The sequence below is a fragment of the Pinus tabuliformis genome, chromosome 5_2 (assembly GCF_031772625.1).
Source record: "Pinus tabuliformis cultivar Carrire ecotype Pingquan chromosome 5_2, CPIR1, whole genome shotgun sequence".
NCBI classification, from domain to species: domain Eukaryota; kingdom Viridiplantae; phylum Streptophyta; class Pinopsida; order Pinales; family Pinaceae; genus Pinus; species Pinus tabuliformis.
In genome coordinates, this window is record NC_142306.1 from 728,421,155 (window position 1) to 728,444,386 (window position 23,232).

General features: G+C 33.5%; 1 protein-coding gene across 1 annotated transcript; it reads right to left on the reverse strand.

Moving 5' to 3' along the window:
- Positions 1 to 19,471: 19,471 nt before the first annotated feature.
- On the reverse strand, positions 19,472 to 22,525 carry LOC149161277 (putative disease resistance protein At1g63350). Its single transcript, XM_089435503.1, has one exon. The coding sequence runs from the start codon at positions 22,263 to 22,265 to the stop codon at positions 19,560 to 19,562; it is 2,706 nt and encodes a 901-aa protein (XP_089291629.1). The 5' UTR covers positions 22,266 to 22,525; the 3' UTR covers positions 19,472 to 19,559.
- Between the last annotated feature and the right edge of the window lie 707 nt (positions 22,526 to 23,232).

Here is a 23,232-nt window from a genome sequence, read left to right on the forward strand (position 1 = left end):
ATTACTAATAATAAAATCATCATTAATATTTATATATATATTTTTTAGAGACAGAGAATATTTATCTTATGGATAGTTTGATCCAAGCAACTGACTTAGTGTGAGTAATTCTCCATTCAAGCATAGTTAGTCTTCTATGAAGGTTACTGGCTAGTAGTTCTATGAGACCATCAAGGAAAAAGGGAACTAGTTTGAAAACTTGTATATAACTCATTCCATTCTAGTTGCTTCCAAGACCAACTGATAGATTGACTACATTATTATGAAATGTTTAATGATTGCGAAAAGGTTAAATTTTGCTCCTAAAAATATCTCTGATAACACTACCAATGCAATTTATTGGATACATTCTCTGGAAAAGAAAAAGGCATGCAATTTTCAACTCTCCTGCAACCATGAAATAAACGAAACATGAAATGTTTAAGGTTAAAGTTTGCTCCTAAAAATATCTCTGATAACACTACGAGTCTCATTTATTGGATACATTCTCTGGAAAAGAAAAAGGAATGCAATTTTCAACTCTCCTACAACCATGAAATAAATGAAACAAGCAGGCTAAAAAATGATAAAAGGTTGTTGAGATGGCCAACTAAAAAAAGGATCTTAATGTCGAACTTACATGCATAGCTCAAGTTGCATGCTTAGCAATTTGGTCAGTAAAAACATAATTTGAACCTAGGGTACAAATTCAATTTCAAGGCTTAAGCCCAACCCTGTCTCCATAGAATTTTAGATCTAACAAGATATCCAATAACAGGATTTGTCACTATACAATGCATAAAACAAAGTCAATAACTTTTTTAGATCTAACAAGATATCCATTTAATAAATTTAACTTACAATTGTTAGGTTACAAAATGACATCTTTAGAACCAAGGCTAAGAAAATGAAATGATAAGAAACAGAATGAAGAGGCATCCATAGAAGAAACATTTGACATTATAATGAAATAGAGAAAAACACATATGCAAGATTATCACAAAAACCAAAACATCCAGCACTATATATATATATATATATATATATATATATATATATATATATATATATATATATATATATATATATATGAACAACACAAACAACACAATCATAGGGACAGAGTCCTTAGAAGACAGTGGTGTGACAATCTTATTCATGAAAATCTATGAAGGAACAGAGAAGTACAAGAAAATTCCTTGAAACCTTTTATAAACAACTAAAAAGAAACCATAAATGGCTTGGAAAAAGTTAACAAGGTAGAATTATTGACATCAGGCTTTGTGTGTCAGCTTGAGCTTGTTGTAGTTCACCATTCATAGTCTTAGTAGCCTGAAGTTCAGCTTTCATCTTTGTTGTTTTGTCAATCAAGCCTCTAAGTTGTTGCTCCTTGTTGCCCTGAATAACTACCACTTGAGCATGCATTCTTTGCAACTCTTGCAGGGTACCAGCACGTTCCTCTCTTAGAGCTACATGTGTTGCACCCACCCTTTGGTTATCCATCACAAGCGTTTGTAACTCTTCATGTTGACCTACCAATCTCCATTCCAGAAGCTCAATAGGAGGTAATTGATCCAGAGGATGTGGCCCTAAAGGATGACGGATAGCTGGACCAAAATGGTCAGGAACCATGCCAGGGTGTCTTGCATGTGATTGTGGCATGTGTCCTCGACCTACCATTTCTGTAAAGGTACTGCATTGTCTAAACATAATTGAAATTTTTCATAAATTAGATGAGAATAAACCATTTTCTAAATAGCTCGTCACTATTATTCTATACCACTATCCAAGGTGTTATAACTGATATTCTACACCACTATCCAATGTATTACATATATTCTCTCCCAATATCCAATGTATAACAGATATCCTATCCCACGTATAACTCTCAGATGTATTCTATCATACAAAAACTGAGATGAACTAGGAAATTTCATTCAAAGCAACCAATATTCTATCGAAAATACCTACCATTGCAAAGCAACCATTAAATTCTATACATTCAAAGAAAAATGAGTTGCAATGTTAGTTGAGCCTCAGATATCAGTAATTGTAAGAAAACCCTAGATCATTTTAGCACCATATCTCAAGTAGTCATAGGGACAGAAAGTAGTCATACAAACAACATCAATCCAACAAGAAACATGGATTTACAAATGCAAAAGGAAGATTAATGAAAAACCTGGGCAAATCCATTCATTGGTGACTGCGAAGCAACATATTGAGGAATATCAATGAATCTGGATTGCATATAAATTGTAGACTTCTTCCAATAAAGAACGATCATGTCTCCTTCCCTTATCTTTAATTCAAGTAAATTCATGTCAATATATGTCTCATGTTATGCTACAAAAGGTTTAATGAAAGGTTCATCCCTGGAAGATAGTGGTGAGTAACAAATGTTGTGCAATCTTGTTCATGAAAATCTATGAGGGAACAAAGCAGTGCAAGAAAATTCCTTGAAACCTTTTATAAACAACTAAAAAAAATCATAAATGGCTTGGAAAAAGCTAAGGTAGAATTATTGACAACAGCCTTTGTGTCTCAGCTTGAGCTTGTTGCAGTTCACCATTCATAATCTCAGTAGACTGAAGTTTAGCTTCCATCTTTTTTTTTTTCAATCAAGCCTCTTAGTTGTTGCTCCTTGTCACCCTAAATAGCTACCATCTAAGCATTCATTCTCCGTTAATTTTTGTGTCTTCTCTGTTAATTTTTGTGCCTTCCACGACAAAGACAACTGCACCAGATTGGGAGTATAGGGATGTAGTTGGTATGGTTGAGAAGAGTTGTTTCTACTCCTTGTGAGTGAGTAATCCATGGAACGGAATGAATACCCTTACTAAATATAGATAGATCTTCGATGACTGACTATAGCTCCTCGATGGGAAGAATTCTATTAGCACCAACAATGTTGAACACACCATGAACCTTTACCTGTTTGCATTTACATTTACAGCTTGGATAATTCTATGGATCCTGGGATTACAAGGTACCTACTCCACACCCTGTTCGACATTCAGTGCCCCCTTCACCGATCTCTGGCTCAAGAAAGGTGCAAGGAAGTCCTTTCCATCAAGAGAACAGTGGTAAGGAACACTTCTTCTCACATCCAAAGGAGTTGCAATACCACTCGCATTATAAATCTAGTCCTTTCCTAGCCTTGTAGGCCTCAAACCACTCTTGTTTATGCATGAATTACATATTTTGTACAATATGTATGTGCTTGTGAGAAGCTACCCTCAATCAAAGAAAAACGAAAGGGATTTCTAAAGGCTTGTATATCAAAGTTGAGTTTCAAGTGCGAATGGCAACCAGAGGCTAGAGAACAACAAAAGGGATTTTGAGGGCCCAGTTATATCAAGGGCCAGTGAAACTAGCTTGGCAAAATGATTCATGCATGCATCCTGAGACAAAAAGTAGATTAGAAAAGTTCAAGATTGAACTTCAACTTACGTTGGAGACTTATACAGAAGAAATTGCATTTGAAGAGGCCATTGTTGCAAGTGTGAATGGCAACCAAAACCTTGAGAAGAATAGAAGGAATTCGAAAGGGTCATTTATATCCAAGGTAAGCAAAAGTAGCTTTTTTTGCGTCCATTGACACACTAATGATTTAATTTTAGAGTTTATATTTTTTTGTGATTTGATTCATTTTTACTATCCAATATAAATGAGGATGAAATGTAGAACAAAAATCTAAAAATGGGGTTTTAGCTTGTAGAAAAGGACACTTAACAAAGGGATGTTGGTCGTTTGTTGTTTCACAATGGGATTTAGATTTTAACATTGACTACTTCCAAATTTTTACATATTTGTTTTTCAGGTTGGGTATTTCATAGTTGTGGATTTATGGTGAATTATTTAAAGCAGGAGAAAACATGAAGCTTGACATTTTTCACCCGCTGGTTTTTATAAATGATCCCGGGAGAAAAGGGGATCAGAGAATTCTGAGTGAGATGAGATGGCTATCCATGATATTGGATATTCACACACAATACCACTTTTGGAATCTATGGGCAGCATCGGTACTGGACTTTGAAACCACCAATGGTTTTTCGGCAGGATCGTTAGAACCTGGAAATTTCTATTCTTAGTTGGATATTGAAACGCTCTGTGGACTTCCAATGCAATCATCTAAGCTTTAACTGAATATTTGGCAAAGTTTGTAGTTTAGCAGCTTCGCTAAATTTGGAGATTTCTAAATGTGTCCACACCCGCGCTTAGTTGGATTTTAATTTATTTTTTGTTGTGATAACATTTCTCCTGGATATTGTTTTGATTTGTTGTGGTTATCAATATAACGTCAAACATTTTCGGACTCTGTATGACTTTTAATATAAGGGGGGGAATTTTCCAGACTGAAATCCATTTACACTTTCAAAAATATATTTAAAAACAAAACTTATAATGAAAAAAATAGGCTAATCCACATGAAGATGATCCCTAAAAGTCCCAACGCATCCAACTAACATGATATCCTAAGAATAAACATTTTGAAATAGATGACCTTGATACACATCATTTAGAAGCAATTTTCCAGACTGAAATCCATTTACACTTTCAAAAATATATTTAAAAACAAAATTGATGATGAAAAAAATAGGCTAATCCACATGAAGATGCTCCCTAAAAGTCCCAATGCATCCAACTAACATGATATCCCAAGAATAAATATTTCGAAATAGATGACCCATACACATCATTTAGAAGCATTCTAATCTTATTGTACTTCGATTTATGTTTTTAATTATAGGAGTTTGAAGGTGCTGACACTGTGGAATGACATTAAGCAATTGCATCCGACAAACCAAGTCAAACACCATTGAAATTGAAACAGATGCAAACTCCCAAAAAATACATGCAGCCAGGTGCTTACACTATGAAATGACATAGAATAATTGTATCTAACAAACCAACAGAGACACATTGAAATTGAATTAGAGGAAAACTCCCTAAAATTGGTGACAGCCAAGTACTAACACCATGAAATGAGATAGAACAATCGCGTCCAACCAACCAACTCAGCACGCACCTTGAAATGGGTGCAACTTCTCTAAGATTACTAGCCTCATATTAGGGATAAGAAGTAGAACACCAACATCAATCATAACAAAGATTATTAGGGCTCCTTAATAATATAGATCAGAAATAAAGCCCAACATCAATCATATCAGACAAATTCTTTCTGTATTGAAAAACCCAAATGGATGCAACTATATCCCCAAGCATTCTAGCGAGGGCTAATTGAGAAACAGTTTGATGATGTGTCCATTGGCATTGCGACAAAAATATAAATCATAACATTGAAATTAATATTAAGATAGATATATACATATATCTATATATATTGCGATCATTTACTACCTAAAATTTATCTCAAAGGACTCGAGGTTATTCAAGTTATCAAGATAGGGTTCAAAATCTAATTCTCAGTCAGGTCAGGTAGCAGCAAGAGCTCCTGCATCAGCCACATTATCTCTGTTGAGGAGCATCTGATCAAAATTCCATACAAGTGCAAAGAAAGAAAGGACAGAATCAAATGAATTACAAGTCCAGCTTTTAGTAATGAGCCATGATCAAATCACTAATCCTGCATATAATTTCTTCACTTTCATTGTCAGTATGAAAAAAAAGCCTCTTCTCAAATATTATTAAAATTAACATATCATCATCATACCATGGACTTTCCCTATCCTTCTCAACTGAGACACATATTCTGATACTTTCTTGATAGCTTCAACCTGCAAAATTGTAGAGGAAAACATAAAATTAGCCTCTTATTAGATCATTATTTATACTTCTCTCCTACTTGTAAAGGGAGGAATTGCAGAGCATGTGACCTACTCAATGAGAAAATTGCCCTCAGTGAAATCCATCTTCTGACCATCGTTAGCCTCTTGGGCTACCTGCTCCCATCAAACGCATGACCTCTCAAAATTATTTCTTAATGCAACATAATTTTAAATATTTAAAAGTAACATGATATATCGAATCAACCAGTAAAGAATTCAGTCGATACTTATAGCATGCAAGTTCAAAAGCTTTTGGTTTTCAGGTTCCCCAAAGACAAGGCTAGCTCCATGGCTATAACCAGTATATTGAGAACCGACCAAAAAAAACATCAGGCTACATTCTACCAAAAAATGACATGACACATGAACGAAAATATACAAGTCCATGGATTGGACTCACCATAAAGGGCATCACCCTTCTCAACGTTGTCAAACTCCATGACAGCAGGCAATAAAATGGACCGTAGTTTAACTTTCCCACCTCTGATGTTCTACTCAAAGAAAGCACTAATACAGGGTAGAGTTTAAAATAACATTTATAACCAGCGTGACTAATGTTTAAGGCTTGAAACAACAGATTGAATTAAAACTCTCAAGTCTTAGAAACCTGATATTTCATGAGCTTTTCTGCATGATCCCGCTCTTTTTCACTAGCATCCTTAAAGTACCTGTCAGATCAGAGAAAATATGCTACTTATTTCCTCTTACATAGATATATAAAAAGCATACATATACACATACACACCAATATATGAAGAAAACCTCAGGGTACTCACTTAGCAAAGCCTAGCAGAGCCACATTGTCTCTATCAAAGTATCCAAAGAGAGCATGATAGACATATGAAACATTGTACTCCACACTGCCAAAAACAAGTTTGACATGACTTCAGAGTATGCAGAAGTTAATGCATCCATAAAGAACTAACAAGAGCACGATTTACATAAATCCCATGCTGATATAATAGAAATTTAATGCATCCTTGGTATTGAGAGTGATGTTTTCACGATGAAGAGCAAGCCATGTGTAGATCTTGAGTTCATCTTTAAACCACAAAATTTCACAGACGAAATCACTAAACAAATCTAACTTATTTTGTACAATATGTATGTGCAAGTTGAATCTCCAGAGTTTGGCATTGCAAATAACTTTTCCATCAGTCTTGACCTGCATACTAAGTATTTCTGGTGTCCTCAATGACATATTCTAACCATTCACTGGCTCATGTGATGCGGTTCTAACCCTTTCACCACCAATTCTCAGTGTACTCGTCCACGGAATGTGCCCTAGGGTTCGATTGTGTGACCTTATGACGAGATCTTTCACAAATGTATGGAGTCTGGGCGTTTCCCACAATCACCTCGGGGTTAGATTCCCCATGATCTTGAGAGTCAAGGGAAAGCATCGCAAACCTAATGAGTCGGCTTACCGTGTAGTTCAGCGGAAACTTAAAGAGTCTGCAGACAGTGAGTTCAGTGGGTGGGATGCAATGGTCCAACTGAAAAATTAATGAGCAAGTTACTTGAGGAGAGTAAATCAAGGATTGATCGAGTTGGTTGAGCAGAGTAAATCAGTTCACTTGGTGGGATCAGTGGAAGGGAACACTTCAATCGTCTAACACTTGATCTAATGGTGCAGAGTGAAGACAGCTAAGCCCAGAGGGAAGTTCATTTCAAATGGAACGCCTTACGGCATAATAATTTAGTAAATTAAAATATTTACACTTCACTGGGGGTATTGCATTTATTTATTATTTTACTCAAATAATTTTAAATTAAAATATATTTATAAATTTAAAGAAAAGTTAATTTGAAAAAATAAAAATAAAAATAAATTTAATTTAACTTCTCCTCGTGTGATTTTAATTTCATAAAATTTAAATCTCAAAATTCTATAAAATTTAAATTTGATTGGAACTAAATCTCAGATTTCAAGTAAATTTAAACAATGGAAAAATTTATAAAAAAATAAATTTAGTTCAAGAAAAATAAAAATGTTACTGGAGATGATTTTGAAATAGAATTTTGTCATTATTCTGATTTTTATTTATCATTCCTTTTGACTGTATAGTGTTATTTTCAAAGTATTCATGCACACTCATCAATGGACTTATATTTTTTAAATTTTATTTTGCATGATATATACATTATATGCAAAAATATACAACTACTTTTCAATTTTTCTTCAAAAATATATCCATAATATACAAACAAATATGAAGTAAATTACATGCTTCATCTTACACATAAAAAAGTTAAATTATATGGAATTTTATGCCTTTAAATAGGCTATAATAGAGAAAAATATGATGAGAAGAAACATGGGTTAAGAATACTATGGGAAAAACCATGGCTTGTCAAAACCATGAATGCTAAATTTACTAATTTACCTCAACCTTATTTTAAAGATTAATTTCATTTTTAATTTAATTTCATTTTTATTTTTATTTTTATGCAATTTTACCTAGTCAAAATGTTTAACGGAATAGGACAGGACATTACAACATCTCTTCCATATTGAGCTAGAGAGCGTCTCGCAGGACAATCATTTTTTTATTATCAAAATTTACCCATAAATTTAAAATTTAGTTTATTTTAAACTTGACTTTTAAAACTATGTCAGTGATAGAAATTATGGGTAACTTACATGTCATCATTAAAATATTTAATTAAATTTATAGTTTTTAAGATATTTATGTACATGTTATGATCACAATATTTTGTTAAATTTATAGTTTTTAAGATATTTATGTACATGTTATGATTAAAATATTTAGTTAAATTTATAGCTTTTAAGATAATTATAAAAATTTATATATATTTTGATAATTTTTATTGATATAAATTTTATATTGAATAGCTTTTGTTTTATAAAATAAAATAATATTTTTGTTTTTATTTAATTGCTAATTAACATACATATACATATACATATAATATCTATATATATATATATATATATATATATATATATATATATATATATATATATATACACACACACGTTTTGGAGAAGTTTTTACAAGTTGATTTTTTATTCTCTTCATTCAAAAACATGTCACATTGTCTAGTATCATTTTACAATGAATTTAATGTTATTAGCTTTCCTTATTCTTTGTATATTCAATGAGCTCAAATCCCACCTTCTTACAAGAAACAACTTGAAAACAAAGATAATAGTATTCAATCTTCCTTCAAAAGTCTATATATGATTATGAACTAATAAGGCAAGGTGTTGAAGATATTAGGTACCCACTTGGTTATCAATATATTAGATATAGACATCAATCTAACTAAGAAATAATCCCAAAAAATTAAATGCAAATCACTCACATGCTCTTTATAAAAAATCCCAACCACTTTTTGGGGATCATGATTTAATGCATCACTCTCCAAAGTTCATACGAATAAATTTGATTATTTTAGATATTACCCAAATAGAAAATTATTTTTCTATCCATGGCATTACCAATGACTTATATAAACTAAAAGTTGAGGTTATATATATATATATATATATATATATATATATATATATATATATATAGATATATATATATATAGTCAATCTTTGTACTCTTAATTTAATAAAATATTTTGGTGGAGGTGGTGGTCGATAGGTAAAATTTTAGGGGCTAATATTTACAAGTGGCCTACTTTTCTATGCTTTTACCAAAAAAAGTTATTCACTAATTTCATTTTTTTTATATTATTCGCCCAAATTTTACAATATAGAACTATTTTACCTTAAAATTTTCCAAAATTGTATTTAGAGAATATAATTTTTTTAGACATTTGAATATTGTTACAAAAATATCATCAAACATTTTAGAGATCGCATATTATGAGCAGTGAGATTTTTCAAGGTTTTTAAACTTTAAAAAAAAATCCCATCCTTAAATTTTCGATGGTTGAGTCTCGTTTTTTGGGACAATCGTTCTTGTCTCGAGTTGAAGTGGGACATTGTTATTGTTTTCTTTGCTTCCTTTGGTGTCCTATTCAATTTCTACAATGGTGAAAAGCAATATAATACTTCCAAAACTCACAAGTGTTAATTATGTTTACTAGAGGAGAAAAATGCAACCAATCTTTATAAGCAAAGATATATGGGAATTGGTAATTGATGGTTATGATATGCCTTATGATGATGAACATCAAGCACTAGATACTAACGATAATAAAAAATTAAAGGAATCTATCAAGAAAGACAATGAAACACTTTCCTTAATTGGCATCGTAGTTGATGACTCAATTTTTCCACAAATTAGTATAGCACAAACCTCTAATGATGCATCGAAAAATTTAAAAAATACATATGAAGAGTAGTAGTTTCTAAACTATGAAAATTAAGGACTAATTTTGGAAATGCAAAGGTGCAAAGTAATCAATGAGTGAATGATTACATCACAAAAATTCAGGATCTTGTGAATCGGACAAGGACATTATGAAAAGAAGTTCCAGAAAGAAGAATGATTAAGAATATCTTAAAAAAATTTGTACCAAAATTTGAAATGGTCACTACAAGTATCATGGTTTCTAAGGATCTTAATGTCATGAGGATTGATGAATTAAGTGGATATTTGTTAGTTGTTGAAGAAAATTATTCAAGTGAATACATGGATAATGCATTCTCCACAAAGTATAGGGGGAGAGGAAGAAGCAAAGGACAATTCCATAATCAAAGCTTTCATAATTAGAACAAAAATCAACATAATTTACAAGGAAATGTATTCCCTTCAAGAGGCAGAGGAAGGAGTCTGAGTAGGTTCAGAGGAAGAAGCAAATGTGGATCTTGAGGAAGAGGAATAGATGGAGGAAGAGAAATATATCAAAGAAAATGACCACAATGTTATTAATGTCACAAATTTGGTCATATTGAAAGAGATTGTTATGCAAAAATGAGAGATAATGAACGAAAAGGTGCTAATACAATGGTTGAAGAAAGTAGAAATGATAAGTGGTTCATATCAAGTTTGATGGCACATAATGAAGAAACTAATGCATGGTATATTGATTCAGGATGTCACATCTCAAGAAGAGTTTTTTACTAGAATAAATGGTAACTATTATGGTAAAGTTGTATTTGATGATGATAGTATTGCAAAAGTGAAAAGGAAAGGTACATTTGCAATTCCACATTGCAATGGGAAGAAGAAGTTTATTAATGACACATTGATATCACCAACTTTGAGGAATAAATTTCTTTTCTATGGGACAAATGATGGATCATAATTATAAGTTGGTATTTGAAAACAAAGGATGTTTAATCATGGATAAGTTGAATAAAGAAGAAGTGGTAGCAAGAGGAGAAATGACTGAAGATAGGATTTTCAAGCTCTCCTTTGTTTCAAGCAATTCACAAAGTTTAAATGATAGTAATTTTGAAAAAATTATTACTAGATCATAAAGTTAGGCTGTAAATTTTGCACTTATGGCTAAAGCAATGGAGATGAATGATCCAGATAATCATGCAGAAGCATCAATTAAAAAGGAACGAAATGAAGCCATGGAAGCACAAATCAATAATTTAATGAAGAATGATACTTGGAATTTGGTCAAATTACCCAAAGGAAAATATGTAATTAGTACTAAATAGGTGCGTAAAACTAAGTATAAATCAGATGGTTCAATTGATAAGTATAAAGCCCGCCTAGCTACAAAATGATACACTCATAAGGAAGGGATTGATTATACAAAGACATTTTCTCCAGTAGCGAAGATGGATAGAATCAAGATGGTTCTTATACTGGTTGCACAATATAAGTGGATAATTTATCAGATGGATCTTAAATTAACATTCTTGAATGGTTATGTAGATGAATAAATCTATGTACAATAACCTAAAGGTTTTGAGATTCCATGAAAAGAAGATTTTTTGTACAGAGTAAAGAAAACTCTATATGGTTTAAAGAAAGCTCCAAGGGCTTCGTATTCAAAAATTGATAAGGTTTTCAAGATCATGGTTTAGTCAAGAGTTCATCTGAATCTAATCTTTATATACTTCAGTTAGGACAAGATATTCTTATTTGATGATTTGATCTATACAAGGAAAAATTATAAATTGTTTCAAATGTTTAAGTCACATATGTTTGCAAAATTTGAAATGATGGATCTTGGTGAGTCATATTATTTCTTGGGTATAGAAGTATGGCAGAAGGAAGATCGTATTTTTATGTTACAAGCCAATTATACTAATGGGATATTCTCAAAAAGTTCAACATGTTGAGTTGCAAACCAACTGCAACTCCTTGGGAAGTCACGATGAATTTATATAGACATGATGACTCCAATATAGTTGATGCTACTCTATATTGTTGGTTGGAATTTCGATCTACTTAACTTCAATTCGACTAGATATATCTTTTGCAATAAATATGGTATCCAAGTTAATGTCAGAACCCAAGGAATTGCATTAGAAGGAAGTTAAGAGGATTTCGAGATATATGCCTGCTAAATTTGGTTATGGCTTAGTATACAGAGAAATAGAGGATTTTAGGATGATTGATTTTACAGATTTAGATTGGGAAGGTTGCATGGGTGACAAGAAATCAACTTCAAGATATTCATTCGACATGGGTTCAACCATAGTTGCTTCAAATATTTAGAAATAACATATAGTTTCTCTCTCCACAGCTAAAGTAGAATATAAAGCAGCAACAACAACATCTTGTCAAGCAGTATGGTTAAGAAAAAATTTGGAGGATCTACATGAGTAGTGAGAGCAACCTACTTAGTTGATTTGTGATAATCAAAGTGTTATTAAATTTTCCAACAATCTAGTTTTTCATAAGAAGATCAAACATATTAATATCTAGTATCATTGTGTTCAAGATATAGTTCAACAAGGTGTGATTGAGATCATGTATTAAAAAATAGAGGCTCAGGTTGTAGATATCTTCACCAAGGAACTACCAAAGGAAAGATGTTTTTGAAATTTCTCCAAATGATCATTATGGGGAAGAAATGTTAGAAAATGAACATTTGGAGTATTCTAGAATTATTATTATTGCTATGAATTTTTATTTTTTTGTTGCTATTGTTATGTCTCGAAAGTATTATTTAGATAAAGATTTTTTTAGTTAAGGGAATTTTGGAGAGATTGTAGAATTAGTTGAAAGATTATAGGAGATGATTGAGACGAGCATTGGCTCATAAAAATGTATAAATATTGGCTTACTTAATGGAAATGTTTTAAGCTTATTCTATGATTGCTAAATTCGTGTTTGCTCCATCATTCAGTGTATTATTCTTCATATTTAATAAATAAATTATTCATATTAAAAATAATATATATTAAAAGCTAACTTCTAAGTTTTTTTTTGGTAAGTTCGGCAACGGTGAGGCTACATCATGGTCATGTCCGAGAATAACACCCGATTAGGGCATGTAATTGAACCGATTACTTAACATCTAGGAGTACCTTAACATCACACTCGATCACCATCTATCCAAGACCTCATGGACTTATTAGTTTTACTATTAATAATAAACATTTAAAAAATATAAAGATAATGTATGACAAATATTTATCTTAATAAAATATATATGGGGCAAACTATACTAATTAAAATATAAATTGAATTTGTAATTGTAATTGTCATTAGGTTTTCTACTACAAAATAAAGTGATTTATAATGAATTTATTATTGTGTCGAGAAGAGCTCTCTAGTCCATTATGGTAGAGATGTTATAATGTAATGTAATGTTTAGCATTTTGACTTAGTCAAATTACATAAAAATAAAATAATAAAGCAAAATTATTATCTGTATAATTATAAATATACTTAATTTTAATTAATAATTCAATCATCATATATCCATCTTAACTCTAGATCTACCATCAAAATCTAAAATCAAAATGGATCTATGTTGGTATATTTTAAGTACTTACATTTTTTTAAAGATGAACTTATGATGTACATCATAAAAGAAGAGAGATGAAATTATCCTATACATCTAGGTTGAAGATTACACTATTGAACAATTAACAATTTTATGAATAAATTATCATAACTTATGATAAAACGAGTGCATTTTTATTGAAGATTACATTGCATTTCAGGAATAATAACAACGATGGAATATGTAATATAATAAATGCAAAAAAAAAAAATTAATAATAATAAAAATTACTTTAATTTAAAAATAATAATAATAATTATATAAATATAGATTAATTATATAAATTAGCTATAGTGATGGTTATCCCTACTGTTGGTTTGACAACTGATTTATGATAAGTTTTACCATTGTATTTTAGAAAACTTTTATAAATATTTTTAATGAATGAAAGGATATTGAATAGAGGTAACGGAATTAGTTATGATTGTTTAAGAGTTTGTTTTTATTAGATGTAACGTAATAAGTTAATGAACCAAGATTCAAAGACATTTGGTAGGAGAGGAAGCATAGCCCCTTACAATCCACTAGTGGGTTATTCCAAGAGGCATGGTTTTTCTTGAATATAGTGATCAGGCAACTCACATTTGTGGATAACATCCAGTAATGGTTTCCCCCATTGTTAGTTATCCACAAATGCTTTCCCCCATTGTTAGTTAACAACTGAGTTATGATGAATTTTCCCATTGTTTAAAAATTATAGAGTTAAGAAAGCTTTTGATTTGTGTGGAGCATAGCAATGTTTTTTTCTTTTCTTTTTTTCAAAACTAGGATAAGCCTAGCATGAGGCCAACCCTAATGTTGGATAGAAGAACAATCTACCCACCAATATGATGTTGGCACCAAGATTGTGCAAGACTTGGTCAAACTTGAATGGTTCTTGGGAAAGTGCAACCCCGATATTTATCTCCCACTCTCAACCCCTCCCTATAAAATTAAAATTTGAGACCTGATGGAGACTAAAACCCCACACAAATCAATCAATCTACACCTCATAGGTTGGAGAAAAGCATTGTTATTAAAAAAACAGACAATTTAGATGGTGAATATAGAGAATATCCATAAGATTAAATTTAGTATCAATTATTGTAGCACTTCAACATATTGAAACCATTATTGTACTTCTTTATATTCATTCACAAGTTGAGTAAGTAAAGTATGATTTATTAAATCTCCTTAATCATAGTAAGTGGAAAAATAATCCATGACCAAATATGTTATGATGTGATTTACCCATGAGATGTAAACTAGTTGGCTTCTATGGGGTTTAGTCCCCATTAACTTTCAAGTTCAAATCTCATGAGAAGGGATTGATAGTGATTGCCACCTATGGGGGAAATAAACTATCCCAAGGGGTGTCCAAGCTCGACCAAGTCTTGTGCAATGGTTGTTGTATCCCATTGGTGCATAAACCATTTTTTCATTCAACATTAGGGTTGGCCCTAGCCTAGGCTCCATCTATTTAAAAAGAAAAAAATTGCTACAATGGGATTTAATTATATCACCTCTCAATTAGCCATAATCCTTTACTTTATAAAAAATTAGTGACATTTTTCTTTTTAAATGACAAAGAGATGGGTGTGTTATGGTAGGATTCTATAAGATTATCTATCAAATCACCTAGTAATTTTAAGCTTTAGAAAATTTCATTATGTTTACTTTATTATGTCTAAGAAAGGCACATATTTTATCAACTATGGTGTATTATTTTGTCTTTACAAGGGCTAATATGTAGGTTTTGAAAAGTTGAATTTGGGGTTTTCTTGAAATATTTGGATGACATTTTCCTAGTTTGTTGGAGCCTTGGGTATGTTGTTGGGTTTTTCTTTGCATTATTGCTACATTAATTGTAAATATTATGGGAGTTGTGGGCATCATAGTACATTGAATCTAGAGAAAATTTCAGGGGCTGAATTTCACTCATGGGTTAACTTTCCATGTTTTTTTTCCAAAAAAAAAAAACTCAGGGGAAGTATGCCTCTGAAATACTTCAGAGATTTCACATGGAGAATTGTAAGCCCATGGACACACCTCTAGCTACAAACTAGAGGAAGGAGAATGCCACTTCAGGTGAAGAGGTTGATGTTACCATTTACAGGCAGCTTGTGGGGTCTTTGATGTATCTTGTGAACACAAGACCCGACATGTGCTATGCAGTAAACCAACTGGGTGAAGCTATGGTGAGGCCTACCAAGTTGTATTGGAAGGTAGAAAAGCATGTGTTACGGTATCTTAGAGGCACTATTGAGTATGGATTATGGTACAAGAGGACAGAGGGAGTGAAGCTTCAAGGCTTCACCGATGCAGATTGGAAAAGGAGTCCATCAGACAAGAAAAGTACTTCATGTGTTATCTTTAGTGTTGGATTCGCAACTATTTCCTGGTACAACATGAAGCAAAGGTTTGTGGCACTTAGCTCAGCAGAGGTTGGATACATGGTTGCAAGTCAAGTAGCATGCGAGGCCATATGGATGAGGAAAATACTTGTGGGTCTTTTTAGTCAGGAGATGGATTTGATAGTGATATATTGTGATAATCATAGGTGCATTAAGCTCTATGAGAATCTAATATTTCATGACAGGTCCAAGCACATTGATATTTGATATCACCATTTGCACGACTGTGTGCAGAGGAGAATTATGTTGCTAGAGTGCATTCCAACTGAGAAGCAAGATGCTAACATCTTGACAAAGGTATTGTCAAGAGGTAAATTTCTAATTCCACAGGTGTTGGATAAGGGTGGTGAAAAATCTATTCGTTGCTAACAGGGAGTGTTGAAAAAATGTAGCAAGAAAGGCTCAATTTGACTTTAGCCTTATTCAAATTAAGTAAATTGAATTTCCACATCAGCAGGACAACTCGAAGGCAGTTGACTAGTGTGACATGGATCTTGTCATTCAATTAACTCAATAAATTCAAGTTAGTGGGCTTGGAGTTCAGTTATGCATGTGTGATTGCTAAATTTTAGTAATATCATTCATTTATTTTCAGTTGTATTCAGTTAATTGACCTATAACTATTGATAGATTCAGTTGAAGGTCAGTTGTGATGTGGGACAATAGTTTAACTCAAATATCTATCAGTTAACTAATAAATTAGCCCAAAATAGCTAATGCATGCATGGAATTCGAGTTCCACAGCTGAAGTGGAGATGTCAAAGCTAGTGTAACATGAGTTATATACTAGTTTGAGTGTATAGGTGTTGCATGCAATCATGAGATCAATCCTTTGGAATTACGCAATCAATTTGGAGGAAATTCCTATCTTTTAGGGGCTAATTTCCTGAGGATTTGCGCAAGGAAATAGGAGGCTTAATGAGCAGATAATTGACTAAGTGTTGGCTAGAGTTTCTCATTCAGTAGAGAGAACAATTATTCTTTTGCAGGTTGAGCTCAGAGTTGGAGCTAGCAATTGTAATAGTTTCTCTATTCAACTATTTAATGCAAAGGGGCTTGAGGGGTTTTTCCCAGTTGGGTTCCCCTAGAAATCTCTGTAGATTTTTGGTTTTCTTATTGCATGTCTATGCATGTTTTTCTAAATTGTGATCTCTATTCCGCATATTAGTAGAGTAGAATTGTGTCTCTTTTTTTTTCAGTTTGAAATATTGAGCAGTTGCAATTTCTATCAAATTTCTACAAAGGGGTTGAATCAGTGTGAGAGCAATTTTACTATTTCATAACTTTTCACAGTAATTCAATTATAATACAATGAATCATAACCATAATAAATGTATCAATACGTAAAATAATGCATCATAAAGTGAGCATCATATTAATAACACATCAAGGAGCCATCACATAAAACACATACAAGTTTTTTCATGGAAATCCATACGAGAGAAAAGCATTAATCCTTCTTCTTCTTTATCTTCAATTCATTACATAGATTTGCAAACTCCAACCTATTTGAGGCAACCACCCCCAAGATATGCAAGTTGTTATTTGCTATAGGCTACAACATGATTGAGGTACCAACTTCAAAAGTATGCAAACAATTACTCACTATAGGCTACAACTTGATTAAGGCACCAACCTTAATGATGAGCGGGATCCAACCTACTTTCGACTGCAACCTGCTGAAGGAACTAACCTTGATGATGAGTTAGATCCAACCTACTCAAGGCTCTAACTTGATTGGGGTTCCAACCTCAATAGAGGCACCTAGCACCTTCTGCAACTCCTTATCGACCTCTTTTCAAATTATTTCAATTAGATCGACCTTATCTTTAATCGAAATAAGATTTCAAAATGAGTAGGTTGTCGTTGTAAAATTATTGCCCATAATCTATCATACCTTGTCATACTTCTTCTTTAACATGCTCAACAATCTGGTCACCAAATATCCTTCTGGGAACGTATTTTCACTATAGATAAAAAAAATCACTACACACTCATCATGGACCCAAAAAATCATGCAATAGAGATTCTCGACATTGAATATTTGTTAACAAGACATGCCATGCCTCTAAAAGCATTCATCTCTAAGCCATGATCATCATGCATCATCTGGAATCCAATTTGGACCAATAATTACGCTAGAAACTCATTAACAATACAAAACTACATAATAAATTAAGGGTTCTATAGATTACCCCTTTCTAGGCGCTCTTCTACAAAATACTCAATGCTTATGTCAGTGCTACAAAATGTACACCGTCATTTTGCTGAACATTGAACAAAATGAAGCTTTATGGAAAAAATAAAAAAATTGTTATCATCTGACTACCATTAGGACTCGAACTAGGGTCTCGACCAATACAATAGTAGCACACTTTCAACTATGTTATATATGAACCTTGCAATGTTATGCCTCGGACTTTATTATAAAGTTGACTTTGTGCCAAGAAAGAGGCAAAATCTCACATTACGAAACAATGTATTACACTAATTCAATATCAATTTTTATCTTTATCAATATTTTTTTTAACACTTTGAAATTTTAAACAAAAGATAATTAATATTTAAAAAATATTGAATATAGATTCATTAACAAACTAAATCTATTATCAAAATAGAATTAAAACCAAAATATTCAATTTAATATTATTAATTATTAATTTAAACATTACTCTAATATCTAAAATAAATCCATCATAAAATATTTTAATTTAATAATTTTTTATATTCGTAAATGATTATTACTTTAAACATTACTCTGATATCCAAAATAAATCAATCATAAAATCTTTTAATTTATAATTTTTTTATATTCATAAATTATCTGACTTGAAATTTCAGTGATACATGCATATATTTACTTTTTAATTATTTGAATTTAACTAACTACAATTTATAAATTTAATAATCAATTTCAATAAATACTTAATATTTAATTTAAATCTTATTTTCATTTAAATGTAATTTCATGTTTAAAAAAAATACAATATTTTTTGGAAACTATGTTTTAATATATTTACTTATTTATTCCAAAATTTTAACATATTTAATTATTTTACAATACATAAATAAATTTTCATTACCTATATAGATTAATAATTATATTTTTAATCTAGATAAGTAAAAATTAATATTTATTAATGCTTTTTGAAATTATAAACCTACGTACTAAACAATATAATTACAAATAATGAGAAATATGAACAACGTTAACCAAAATATTAATTAAATTTTTTAATTTTAATAAATTTAAAAATTCCCATTAAATATATGACGTTTATCTTTATTAGCATTACTTACAAAAATACAAAACATAACTACATAGTTTGGAATTAAAAAGTTGAAAATATTTATATTTACTTGGAATTAAAAAGTTGAAAATATTTATATTTACTTGGAAATAAAGGAACATGTAAAAATCACGGAGTGACACGTGACATGACAAACACTACATTTCATATAATAATTACTCCAATTACATCCACGCTAACACACTCTAGCGTAATTTATTTTGAAGTAATGTTTTCATGTTGGGATCCTCCCATTGGATTGCATCCCACCATTCTCTCCTACCGACTATTTCCTCCAGATGATTCAGCTTGTCCCATCCGCCACGCAGTCTCTTCAATTTCCGGCAACCAAATACCCAGACAGAGTTGAGCATAGGGGATAGCGGTGACGCGCCCTCTCCCAACCCTCCACTTGCACTTGCTGCTCCCACTGCCCCCATCCCCAACTCCAACTCCTCCAACTTATCGCAATCCCACATAGACAGCCGTCTCAAACAGGGCAAGTCCGCCCGGAGATATTTCAACTCCTTGCATCCAAGTAGGTGAAGGTGTGCGAGCTTTCGAAATTGAGTCACCCAACTCGGCAGTCGCTCCACATGGTATCCATGAAGAATCAAACTTTCTAGATCTTTCATCGCCGGCATATCCTGTGGAAGGTAATCTTGACCATTTGCATCTATACAATCCAGAGACAGAAATCTCATTTTTGACCAATTTCCGAAAAACCCCTCTCTCACTGCCGATTTTATCAATACCTGGCAAACCCTGAGACGGCTCAATGTTTCCAGGTCCTTTAAACAAGCATTCTTTCTTTCTGCATTTGCCTCCTCCTCGAACTCCAATGCAATCTTGCTGTCAAGCATCTCCAATCTTTCCAGTGAAACTAATTGCGAGATCCCTCGCGGAAGATGCTCCAAACTGCTGCAGTCAGATATATTGAGGGCCCTCAGCCGTTTGAGCTCACTTATCCTATCGGGAAGACACCGTAATTGTTCACAACGTGAAAGATTCAAGAATTGTAGCTCCTTCAGGTCGCCAATGCTTTCAGGCAATTCACGGATGCCCGTTCCCTTTAGTTGGAGGGAGGCAAGATGCTTCAGATTTCCGATGCAGGGCGGCAGAAACTCTATGCCTGTCCTACTAAGATCGAGGACTCTCAGTGAGGGCAACTCGTTCAAGAAGCTTCCAGGAACTTCCTTAATACCACGATTCCCCCTCAACAGGAGAACTGAGAGGGACGAGCATGCGAATGTTGTTGGGAGGGATTGTAGATTATTCTTCATCAGTGACAATTTGTCACAGCCTTCGCCCACGACTTCCTCTGAGGGAAAATTGCTCACGCCCCGTCGGGCTTCTTTAAAATAACACCTGTTTTCGTTCTCAGCGACCCGAATCGCCAGATCGCGAAGAACATCATGTATTTTCACTTTCTTAATCCTTCCCACATAATCCTTTCTTACCACCTCAATCAAACAGCGATCACTCAAGTGGTTGAGAAAACTGTGCGCAGTGTCAGGCAAATAATTCTCTCCGCTGCCTTTGACCAGACCTTCTGCCACCCAGAGGTCTATAATTTCTTCGACCTCGATTTCTTGATCTTCAGGATAAGCTGCAAAATATAGAAAGCAAATCTTCATATACTCTGGAAGAACATTATAGCTCAACTTGAGGCGCTGAAATAATTCTTTTTCAATTTCATCGTGCGTGTCATAGAAGGTCTCCTCCACTGCTTGCATTTGATGTAAAGCATGCTCCCACTCATGTTGATAGCTATGGTTTCGCATTGCAGCAGCAATTACATTTATAGCAAGGGGCAAACCTTTGCATTCCCCGGCTACTTTCCTGGCAATGTCTTCCATTTCCTGTGGAACTTTCCCATGCCGAAAAGCTCCGCTACAAAACAGTTGCCAAGCCTCATCATCTGACAGCGGTTTCACGCTGATGATCTCATCCACTCCCATTCGCGTACAAACAGCTGTACTCCGGGTGGACAGAACAATTTTAGAAGCTGTGTCATTCAATGACACTCCCAGGCTTTCAAGCTTCAGACTCTCCCACATATCGTCAAGAAGAAGGAGAAAATTCTTATCTTTTAAATATGAGTACAGTGCAGATTTTCGCCCTTCAAAATCACACTCATCTGGTAATGTTATGTTTAATCTACCAGCAATGCAGTTTTGGAGATTTAAGATCTTGGGATCTTTGGAGACGGTGACCCAAATGATGGGGTTAAATGATTGGCGTACCTTGTCGCTGTTGTTGATGGTCTGAAGCAGCGACGTCTTACCGATACCCCCGATGCCGCACACACCGATAACTCGAACGCTCATGTCTTCAATTAACAGACTCTCAAGCTCGGACTGTGCCTCTGCTATTCCATTTCCAAAAAACTTTGGGGTCTGGATCGGCATCAGGGTCGGCGGAGTAAGCTCACCGTATTCTCCGTTGGCTGGAAAATCGGCCTCCTTCTCTGAGTGGAGTTGAGCAACACCGTATTCTCCGTTGGCTGGAAAATCGGCCTCCTTCTCTGAGTGGAGTTGAGCAACTTCGGCTTTCCAATCTCCAACACGTTTGCTGATTTCATAGCGGGAGAAACAGTTCGGGCAGCAACTCACACAATTTCTTCGTTGCTGGTACTCGTTGCTGATAGATCCTGAACTTTCAATGGCCTGTCCCGCCTTGTCCAGCCAAGCCTTCACTATTCTTTGAGGGGGTTTTTGTTCTTGAGCCAGCTTCTCGTTTATACCATTTATTACATTTTCCAGACGTTCAGTTTGACCTTTCATTTCAGCGACAGCTTGAGGCAAAGAAATAATGTCTTTGACAACCTGAGCAACTTTGTTCCAAAGGCCACTCAAAATATTGCTCGACACATTGGATGCAAATCCAGTAGCAGTACTAACGCCGGCCATTGGCTTCAAGAGAGATACGGCGCGTGAATCCCAAATCAAACTTTCAAGGCAAAATTAAGATTGCTCTTCCCAGGGCTAAATCACCAGCGAGATTAAGATTTCTCTTCGCTCAAATTGCGCCAAGTTATCCAGAGGGTGTGTGGATTTATTTCGCAGTTCTGTTTCACCTGGTTTTCACAGTGACGTTCAGAGAAATTCGCTCTCAAACAACTGGAAATTAACTTGAGCTGACAACTCCGCTTTCGCTCTGACAACTCCGATTCAGCTGCCAGTGGAGAGGTAAAAAATTAAATTTTCAATAGTTGGGCCGCACTCAAAACTCCCACTTGTTTTAATTTATTTTTGCCCCACTTGTCATTATTATCAATGGCGATGTTTAAAATTATTTTTTGTCCAGCTAGTTGTCATTATTATGAATGGGAGAGGTCTAACGTTTGCATGAAAGCGACTGGAAAAAAAAAAATTCACTAGTTGGAAGTTGGGCCGCAATCAAAATTCCCACTCCTTTAAAAAAAATTCAACTTGTTGTCATTATTATGCCGTGGAGAGACGTAAAAAATTAAAATTTTCAATAGTTGGGCCGAACTCAAGATTCCCACATGTTTTAATTTTTTTTTGCCCCACTTGGTGTCATTATTATGAATGGGGATGTTTAAAATTATTTTTTGCCTGGCTTGTTGTCATTATTATGAGTGGGGAGGTCTAACGTTTCTTGAACGTGGGCATGAAACCGATTGAAAAACGAAAATTTTCGATAGTTGGAACTTGGAACTTGGGCTGAAGTCAAAATTCCCACTTCTTTCAATAAATTCAACTTGTCATTATTTAAGAGATTTGACTAAAGCGAACTTCAACTCAAATGCCGTGGAAAGACGAAAAAAATTAAAATTTTCAATGGTTGGGCCGCACTCAAAATTCCCACTGGTTTTAATTTTGTTTTGTCCCACTTGTTGTCACTATGGATGGG

Coding starts and splice junctions, on each gene's coding strand:
- LOC149161277 (XM_089435503.1), bottom strand. CDS start 22,265: ATGGCCGGCGTTAGTACTGCTACTGGATTTGCATCCAATGTGTCGAGC.